Genomic DNA, 10,153 nt, shown 5'->3' with positions numbered 1-10,153 from the left:
ATTATTTCTAAAATATTTTTTTAAAGTATTATTTATTCATTAATTTTTCTTAATTTTTTAAGTTACAAAATAGTAAAAAAAAAAAATAGTTAATATTATATAATCACATGCAGAAAGGAAGGCAAAAAAATGTTGGTAAAACTGAAATGTCTCTCCTACACACTGTATAAAGTCGCTAATGACATTTTAGAGCCACTGCATTTGTGAAAGTTTAATGTAGCTTCGACTTTGTATAAAACTTAGACACAAATGAACACTACGCTTTCAAAACTGTGTTGGCGGTTTCGAACAAGGCTACTTGATATGTTGACAAGCTTTCAAGTTCTTCCAGATGGCTGTGTCTTGGATATGCGAACTTTGCAATTATCTKAGACAAAACCCTTTCAAGCTCGCTTCTGATATAAAAGAGGTTAGTAATTCGACATTTAAATTCAAAATAAGCGCAAAAGTTATAAAATTTGGTTTTCTTAAGTTATGGCACACAACAGAAAACGTTTTATGTTTTAATTTAATATTTCTTTGAAGCACACATACAGTTAAAAATATACAAAATAAAGAAAGCTTATGCTTATCTATGAAAAACATGAATATGCTTTTTACCTGGCACTGTTTCTCCATTGAAAGTGATCTGTACAGTGTGTATACCCGGCTCGTGCGGTGTGAAGCTAGCCACGAAACGTTGGCCACCCAGTGAACGCACCGACGAAGTGACGCGACCACCATTGACCAATATTTCTAAATTGCCGGAACCGGCTTTCGAACCATCAATCTCAAATTCCACGGGACGTCCGATGGCACCGTTCGGTATATCTTGTACGCGTATAGCACGGGCACCAGTAGCGCTATTCTCTATGGGGCGAAATCGCGACAATGAACTGTAGCCATAATGACCGTTWCCGGTGCCGCCGCCACCACTGACACCACCACCACCACCAGAGGTGCGTTCAGTAACGACATGTTCRCTCGACTCCTTGACTGTCTTCGTATAGCCACCTGATTTGTCGGTATAAGTGTTGTTCGAATGTGATTTAACTGTAATGGCACTRGGTCTGTAAACATTTAATAAATAACTGTTAAACTATTTCTGAAAATCATATTTGCGCTGAARCAGCTCACTTGTAACGTTCAGCATCGTCCACAGAATCGCGTGAACCACGCCGATCCGAGTGATACTTTTGCTCTTGCAATGCAAATTTATTGTATTGTGTATTACGATGTGTCTCATGGTCGATATCGGGACGATTGTATGAGAGGTCCGTGTTCAATTGCTTTTCGGTCATATTTGCCAACGATTCAAGCGAATTATGTGAAAGCATATGTTTGGTTTTGTTGATRACATCCCAGCTGTCACGTCGTGCCGTGGCCGGTTTGATCGAGGAGACGCGCACATTCGAGGAATGATCGATGCGCGGCTCGGGGGAAGCGGTACGTCGTAGGCGTTCGGCAGTTGTGTAGAGTGAAGGACTGGCACGTATATTCGAATCGGCAACATAATTCGAGGTCGATTTGTATGTCGAAGATTTCTCAACGGTGCGAGAAGTCTCGTAATCGGAGCGATTTAGACCGTTCTAAAGAAATATTAAAATATAAATAGAAATAAGTTATTTGCTATGAATTCAGAAAACATCAAAGTATGGAATCTGACGAATAGACGGATATAACAATAAGGAGAAGATGGAGTTCCTTTATGGGAACAGTGTTTGATCCTATATTGGAAGTAAATKGACAGAGAGTTTATCTCTACATATAATTGGTAGATTATTATGCTTGTTCTTCTTTGTTTAGGAAATTCGGAGAAGAGATCTTAAGACATTTAGTTATGTAGTATAATAAACTGTGTTACTTGACTTCTTGTCAAAAACAAAGTATTATTATCTTTAGCCTCCAAAAAGCATGAGCCCATACATATCTAAATATCTAAACAATTATTGACTATTTATCGTAAAGGTTATCAACAAATTCTTTTATAAAACCCATTGAAATGTTTATGTTTAGTCACCTTATTCAAAGTTGTTGTGACTGGGCTGCCGATGCGATGTGTGGCTGTCGAAATGTAGGCGTTGCTGGGTGAATGGCGTTGCACCGGCGAAATAGAGGTGTGACGTGGACTGGCGTTCAAAGTGCGCGCATTGGACTCGTACGGAATCGAAGTTTTGATTGTCAATGGACTGTGGGTGCGTACCTCACTCGAGCGTATCTGTGGGAAGTCCAACGAAAAAGCAAAAACATTAGCAAAGTTTTACTCATAGCGATAGACAGCTCTTTGAGTACTTGAAATCAATAACAAGGTTAAAAACATGCAACACTGAAACAGATATACATATATTATTTAAYAATAACAACAACAACAAAACAATATAATAAAACCACAATAACAAATTATTTAATTACACTCGGTATCGGACTGAGACGCGAGGCGAATGTTGTTGCCGACCGGGCGCTGGCCACATGGGTCTGCTGCTGCTGTTGGAAATGGGATTGCTGGTAATGCGATGACGTTGTGTCTTCGTAGCGATCTTCGCGCGGTGGTGCCARCTTCAAGTCACGATCGTCGCGCTTGCGATGATATAGTTCGTTCTCTTTGTCGTAGTAGTAGTCGTTTTTGGTGTTGGACGACGATGAGGAAACTTTCGAGTCGCGACGTCCCGTAGTTACGGTGTATAGGTCGGCCGAGTTGATGTATTTGGTGGTGGGAGAATTGTTGTAGTATTCACGTGAGGGAGGCTGGGGAGCTGATGGTGGTGGTGGGGAAGTTGCCAATTTATCCTACACAAACAATGTGGTGTTGGGCAGTTTGCGGGTTTGCGTGAAGTGTGCGGGAAATGTTCAAATGTAAGGATACAAAAAACACAACATACATATATGTGAAGGGGGAAGAGAGTAACGGTGTTGGGTTAGTATTGTCTGATTTGGTTTTGGATTTTAGATTTAGGAGCGGTTGCTTGGGTGCAAAGCGGTGTAGAGCGGTGCGCAGATTTTTGTTTTACAATTTGGGGTTAATCACAGCGGTATGTTGTTAGTAAATAAATAYGTATATACAATCTTCATATATAGCTGAGGGTCTTAGGACTGCAGTTACCGTAATTAAAAATAGCTGCCTAAAACTCAGCTGAGACGCGAGGTATGATTTTAGCACTTTATACCATTACCAAGCTCATATTAATATTTGCGTTTCAAGCTTTGCTACCTACCTCACTCTCCCTCTTGTAGTAGCTGGATGTGGTGCGATAGTCGGGAGTGTCGATCTTCGGTGATATTGCCGGTGAGTATGATCTTTGTCGCTCTGCAGTGYTGTGATTCAGCAAGTCGCGACGTGACAGTGACGATGTGGCCGCCGATGTTGTGTTTCTATAGTCGTTGTGTCGGGTGTTCGTGGTAGAGGTGTAATGCATGGAGGGGCTCTCGGCGCGATGTTTGCTCTCATGTAATGGACTGCTACGCGTTTTGCCCGAACGTCCTTTGGTGCCGACGCGCATAATGAATGGCGAACCCTTGACATCGTAGCCATTAAAATAGACGTAGACGCGATATTTGCCATTTTGACGTGGCATGAATGTGACTCTATACTTATTTTCCACTATCTTCTCAACAGAACAGACCAGCGAACGTTTATCATGCACAATATCCACATGTAGTTCACCGGTGACACCAACRCCACGTGCGTCCACCTCAAAGGAATGTGCACGCAAGGGCATAGCGCCATCTAAGCCATGCACCGAAACACCGCTGGCATCGAAGACGGCACAGGTGAATGGACCACCTTGTATGTGCCGTCCTTGATAGGTGATGGCGATTTCCCAGATACCTGCTTCGTCCGGTTTAAATATGGCACTGTGACCTTCCTCGACCTTCTTCAACGGGCAATTGTGCGAGATGCCAGTCGGTGAGACGGCAGTGACCAGAATATCYTCCGTCTTTGGTGCGCCAGTGGCATTGACCAATACTTCGACCAGACTGCCAAGGGCACACGGTGCCATGCCTGGAGGSGCAACTTGTATGAAACGTGGTAGCACACGGAAGAARTGTCCACCCAAACTATCGTCGCCAACYTCTACAACTATCTCATGCATGCCATACTTTTCSGGTATGTAGACRCCTTCGCCATGTGGATTGAGACGCACGGGCTGCGGTTGACCTGATGGTGGCACTATRAATGYCTTCACCGAACTTAAACTGATCTCGCGTGAAAGTACATCGATGCGGAAGTGCGTCTGTAAAACAAAAGCAAGAGAGGGTCATAAGCTTGTTTACTTCTTTTGTATTTCTTGTTGATTTACCGGTTCGCCGACACGCCCGGAATTACTCTCCATCAATACGTTTATCATGTCCGATAGTGGTGGYCGCGGTGGCACCCACTGCAAGTGTGCAGCGTAGGCCATTATACCCAAATGTTCCACTTCCGGGTTAGCCATATCTTTGGCCGTAAGTATAGGCTGAACCCCCAGACGCTGACCAGCTTCAACCGCCTTCCTTATGTTATTCTCATAATGAAAAGGGTCTGTGCTGAGTTTTTCCGGTGCAGGCGCTGGACCACCAAGCCCCTTAATAATCTCACACATAACGCGTCCATCATTCCAGTCGGTCTGTAACAGTGAAGATAAAGTTTTAAAAGAAAATGCGTAACATCCAACCAAATCACTTACTGTAAAGTTTTTGACAGAATCTTTGGTCTGCGTATTGACCCAACGCAATGTAGCATTGTAACCCGGTCCGCCAGGTTTCATAAAGTACGATAAATATGTCATGCCRGACAATTCATCCAACCACGGTGAGGCCAAATATGCGGGCTCCAAAACTTTCGGCACACCAAATTCACTTTGTGCCAAATTCATGGTCGTCGTACAATTTTGTACACTCTGTTTGGGATCCAGCGAACGCCAGTGTGGAAATAGCCCTGGCTGRCAGTAGTCTAACAATGCGGCCAAGTTAACACCACTATTCCAGTCTGTGGTCAAATTGGTTATTTTGCATTCGGGCAGCGCCGCTTGCAACCAGGCGAGCATGAGCTTCCTTGGCGGGAACTTGCTACGCCCAATTTGATAGCGTACAATCAGCGACCAGATGAGACCCAAAATTAGCTTCACATTGCCATTCACAATATCCACGTTGCCAATGTTGACGAGTTTAATGTGATCCTTTTCGATTGCATTCAACGCCGTGGTCGCATTCTCTAGATAATGATGTTGATTGGCTGGACGACGATTCCATGATGGCTTGAGTGGACGCGTTTGCAAGTTTTCGACCAGTGCGCACAGGCAAGTGCCGTCACAAAAGTCGCTGGCCCAGTCGATAACCTAAAAAATTAAATAAAATATAAATGGAATTATTTGTTTTGAGTTCATTTTCATAAATTTTTGGTGTGAAAAATTAAGAAGAGTTTTCGGTAGTCTACGATTTCTTATCATGATATTTACCATCCWTTTAGTAATCTTTTGAACTCTATAAAGACGGTACTTTTTTTGATAAACTTCATCAGATCATAGAGCAAGGTATGCACTCAGATCGGAAGTCTTGCTGAGATGTGGAGATAATCTTAATCAGTCCTTACAAATATTATTTTGAGTATTTGAGGAATGCCTACATGAAGAAATTATTTCTAAGGGTTCTTCAACAGGGAAGGTTGGTGGAAGGGTTTACTGTCAGGAGCTCTCTTTATCAACTTTAGCYTCAGACTTCCTGATTTGTGCAGTGTTTTCAATCCGTGGTTACAGCCAATCAGGTAGCAGTAGAATTACTGCTCGGTAGTTCAGCTCCTTTCGGAGAAGTAACCGATAACTCTGCTAGCGATAGGGCGGCGATACTAGCCTTGAACTCATTAACAGTGTATTCAGGATTGGTCAAGAAGTGCCTAACTTCGCTAACAATAGCATCGAGTGCCTCTACGATAAGACTGGTATGGGTACCAGGCCACAGCGGTATCGCAGGAGCTTGGCTAGCGTTGGACCACCTGCGGTAGATGCGCGCTTACAAAAACCTTTTGGCCCAAGATCAATCGCAAGAGGTCTAGTGACATCTTTGCCCTTAGTAAGGCTAAGATTCTCCCTAGTTGTGGGGTATTGTTGTCCATGCAGAAAGGCTGGGAATCTTACAAGAAATCATTTGCAGAAGCTGTATGGCATAAGATGAGGTAGAAACAGCTCAACCCTGAAAAATGAAATATATAGAAAAATATACCCAATATGATTCAATACAATTTTTTGATAAAAACAATATTTCTGCTGAGTCCTCRAACCAACCTCTTTCAGAACAGCATATTTCTAAATCATTTACTTAATTGAGTGCCCTCAAATGCTTTTCAAATATGTTCCATTGAAAATTTAAAACAAATAATCGGTTGTCAATGCAAATAATTTATTTGAACAAACGTTATACAAACACACACACACTAACGCGCAATCAMACATAATTAGAGAAAAATAGTTTGCCCTTTGAGCGAGTTAATTAGCTTGAGTCAAGCACTTTGACTTTTGAGGTCTGTCAATTGGGACCCCACTTTGTTACGCAAATAAGTATGAATAAGTTTTGTAATTGTTTGTTTGTCGTGCGCATTGCGATGTATGGCACTCGTAGTCCATCGGTTAAAACTTAGTAGCGCTTGGAAATGTCTGTGAGAGGCCRCCACATATATTGCAAAGTTATACCTTTTACATGTGTATTGGCGTTGAATGAAAATTTCTAAGTTAAATACTGCCATTTTGTGCAATTATATTTCTTTAAATGAGAGCGGAGAAGGTGTAAAGGGTGCCGAATTAAGTGTTGTGGTAGTTGAGAGCTAAATGATTGTTCTTATATGATATGTTTGTCCTTTAAAATGTATGACTGTACCACCTTTGAGTGTAGCAATCGAAAAGTTAGCGTAGAGGGTTTTCCAATAGGTTGTATATACATATATATGCATGCGATTTTAAATGATTGCTAGATGCCTTGTCAAGCTCTGTCTGCTACACGTGGTTTGTAATCTGATCTATAAGTTTTAAACCCTTTGCAAACGGAATACTAAAAATTGTTTTCTTATGAGAACTATCATCGTGTTTTCAATTGCAGAGTCTGAGATCGTTAAAGTGGTCTATGTCAAGGCATACATTTTATGATGAAAAACAGAGTCAAACTGATCTCCTCGAAAATGGTTGCCATCGTTATTACATATCAATGAAGTTAAASGATATTTTCTTGCCTTTAACGGTTAACCCTATACTTCATATATTCCACATATATGCTTATGTATGGAYGCCATTATTTCCACGCACTAGCCCATTTGAAACCCTAAAAACATGACAAAATTTCACTTCACTTTATAAAGGCAGCGACGTGGACTTGAATACGGGTCTAATTAGCGCTACGATTGCGGTGTTTTTGGCTTCATACATTGTTGTTGTTTGTATCTGTGTGATCAAGTATGTATATGTGTGTCTTATTAGCACTTGTCTGTAGTCATCTCTATTTGCTCATAGTTAGAGTAAACTTGAGAATCAACAAATATTCAGCATGCTGACAACAGCAACAACAACAAACGCTAGCATAGACAAACATTCGACGTTARAAAGCAAGAAAAACTCAAAAAAGTAAAAGCTGTGCAAAGTAAAGTTTGAAAAGTGTCAGGAAAAATGGAAAATTATGTACAACAGCCTTTTGCAATGACAAATAATAAATAATTACGAAAATAAATAGAGAGCTGTGCGAAGTAATCATATGGAAAGGCCAAGTGTTTGGAGGAAAATGTATGGAGATATGGTTAGAGGGACGCTATAAAGCTTACAAAGCAGCCAGTGTCCATAAATATTGAAACAACTGCGCAGTTGATGCTCTAGCAAAGRCTCTAAGCGTTGCAGCGTTCAAAAAGATAATAATAATAAAAAAAAACCTTGTCTTACTAACCTAAGCTTTAATATACTTAATTTCAAATTTTTGTATGACAGGTAAATGCTAGAGTGGCCCGATATCGTCGCAAATACGCTGCAAAAATGCCTGTCTCTTATACACATCTAGATGTGTATAAGAGACAGGCGTTGCAGCGTTCAAAAAGCTAAAAACAATAAAAAAAAAATTGTCTTACTAAAGCTACAGCCAAGCTTTAATACCCTTAATTTTAAATTTTTGTATGACAGGTAAATGCTAGAGTGGCCCGATATCGTCGCAAATACGCTGCAAATATACAGCTTCTTGGGAAGAAAAGGCACACAAGAAAAATTTCAGATTGATATCACAAAAAAGTAAGTAAAACTTTTTGTTAAAATTTTTATTGTATCATATAAGAAACTATTTAATTTATTTTTAACTAGTTACATACTAGTTGGAAATAGACCAGTTAAGTTTAAGCTACAAAATCACTAGTTTGGGATGAGTTCGCAAATGAGACTACTTAAAAATAAATAAGAATTTCTTTGCAATTAAAAAAAAAATTTCACTTTTCTAAACAATATATAACCGTAAGTTGGTTAAAATCTGTAAAGCTGTCTCAAAATATCTGACTACAATATCTTATTGTTATGAATTTTGACAAATCTACACATAAAAATCTAGTTGTCATATAACAACATAGTATATTGGCTCGATATTTTATCTGCTAGGATACAGACATGAAAATCACATGTTTGCACGCATTCCACGCTAATCTACCAAACTGACCCACTTTGGCGCATTTATCAAACAACAATCAGCGAAACCGCGCACACAAGTTCACTTACAAATTTATGTAGACACTCGCTCTTGCAGCTACRGTTGTGTATGTGTGTGCGTGCGTAATTTCACATGCAATTACAACAGAGCGCCTCAATTTCATAGCAAAGTCACAAGCCACCGTTCGTGTTAACCTTACTCCAGCTCTGTCATATGAATTACAAATTACAAATAACAAATTTCACATTTCACAGCGATTTGGCGAGCTGCTGAGCTGCGAACAACGCGTGCGTCTGTYTGGGTTTCGATTGTGAGTTGGCCGAGTCAAAAGCCATTTACACGACTCACCGCCAGCCAAACCCCCTGACCTGCGCCCATTCGAGTGCATCAGCAGCATTTCCAAATTACATGTCCACACTCGCACACACACAYTCTCTTATACAAACTCGTATGTCAAACAAATATTTATGCGCATAATAACTAAAGCGGCGAGTGATGCTAAAGGCAGACAAGCGATCGTCTGGGTGTGGCGTCTATCTGTGCGCCTTTGCCCTTAACAGGCAATGACAGCTCGAGAGTCGCCGACTGTCAAATTGACCGAGCGGGGCAGCGGTGCGGTCGCAGATTTTACATAGATTAAGAGATGTTTTTAAAATTTAACGTGCTGGGTGCTTTTTCGACGAGAGAAGTTTCTCTCCAACCGAAAAGCGAGTTCGATTGCTATTTTGTATATCCAATGGAATCACCGTACGGAATCATGGAAAGTTTTGCAGAAGTGTCTTAGGGAATCTCCTTCATCCCGTACAAGTATTTGAGTAGCGCAAAGCTTTCAGCGAGGGTCGTGAAGTCATCGAAAACGTGTCTCATGTGAGCTGTCCGCTCACCTCTGTTAATGACGGTAACATTATAAAGGTGAAAGAAGCGATGATATTGTTTTGAGTATCAAGCGTGTCAATACTACACTCGCACCAAAAGTCYTGAATCTTTTGCAAAGGCGATGTCGAGAAGAGCTCTTAAAAGACATGTTTGATATAGTAACAGAGGACATTTCATACATCAAACGCCTCATTACTGGTGACAAGATATGTGTTTGTGTGGGTTTGACTTCGAATTCGCCCAACAATGTGGCGAATGGCACTCCAAAGCTTAGAACCAAACGGAAAACCACTGAAGGTACTGACGGYTTATAACCAGTGTATGAAAAATTAATATAAATGGTCCGAGGCGTGGACTATGACAACAGCTGATGAGTCGCCGCTACAAGTTTTCGAGAAAAAGACTTGCCGAAGATTTATGGTCCTTTGTGCATTGACAACGGCGAATATCGAAGTTGATGGAACGATGAGCTGGACAAAATATACGACGGCATTGATATAATTCAGCAAATTAAAAGACAGTGGCTATGCCGGAGTGTGCGACGCAGTACCCCCCAAGGGAATTCCTCCATTTTCTCCATGGRMAAWAACAGGTAGAGAAGAACMTGGCTATAGAAATAATGCTCCAAAAATTAACTCCAAACCGAAAACCACTGAAGGCA

General features: G+C 40.9%; 1 protein-coding gene across 5 annotated transcripts in view; it reads right to left on the bottom strand.

Annotated features, from left to right (window-relative positions):
- Positions 1-10,153, bottom strand: part of LOC108968613 (filamin-C) — a 100,979-nt gene that overhangs the window by 43,374 nt on the left and 47,452 nt on the right. For 4 of the 5 annotated variants that reach the window (XM_018932731.1, XM_018932730.1, XM_018932736.1 and 1 more), the window contains exons 3-9: positions 4,644-5,294; positions 4,278-4,583; positions 3,192-4,211; positions 2,392-2,766; positions 2,000-2,197; positions 1,117-1,568; positions 601-1,049 (exon numbers count right to left, since the gene is read on the bottom strand). In XM_018932731.1, the coding sequence (XP_018788276.1) occupies positions 601-1,049; positions 1,117-1,568; positions 2,000-2,197; positions 2,392-2,766; positions 3,192-4,211; positions 4,278-4,583; positions 4,644-5,294 (3,451 nt within the window). The remainder of the gene's footprint in view (positions 1-600; positions 1,050-1,116; positions 1,569-1,999; positions 2,198-2,391; positions 2,767-3,191; positions 4,212-4,277; positions 4,584-4,643; positions 5,295-10,153) is intronic. The other variant, XM_018932733.1, reaches the window with a different exon arrangement.

This window comes from Bactrocera latifrons, unplaced genomic scaffold (genome assembly GCF_001853355.1).
Source record: "Bactrocera latifrons isolate USDA-ARS-PBARC rearing strain unplaced genomic scaffold, ASM185335v1 scaffold_221, whole genome shotgun sequence".
In the NCBI taxonomy this organism is placed as follows: domain Eukaryota; kingdom Metazoa; phylum Arthropoda; class Insecta; order Diptera; family Tephritidae; genus Bactrocera; species Bactrocera latifrons.
This window is presented reverse-complemented; position numbering and strand designations above follow the sequence as displayed.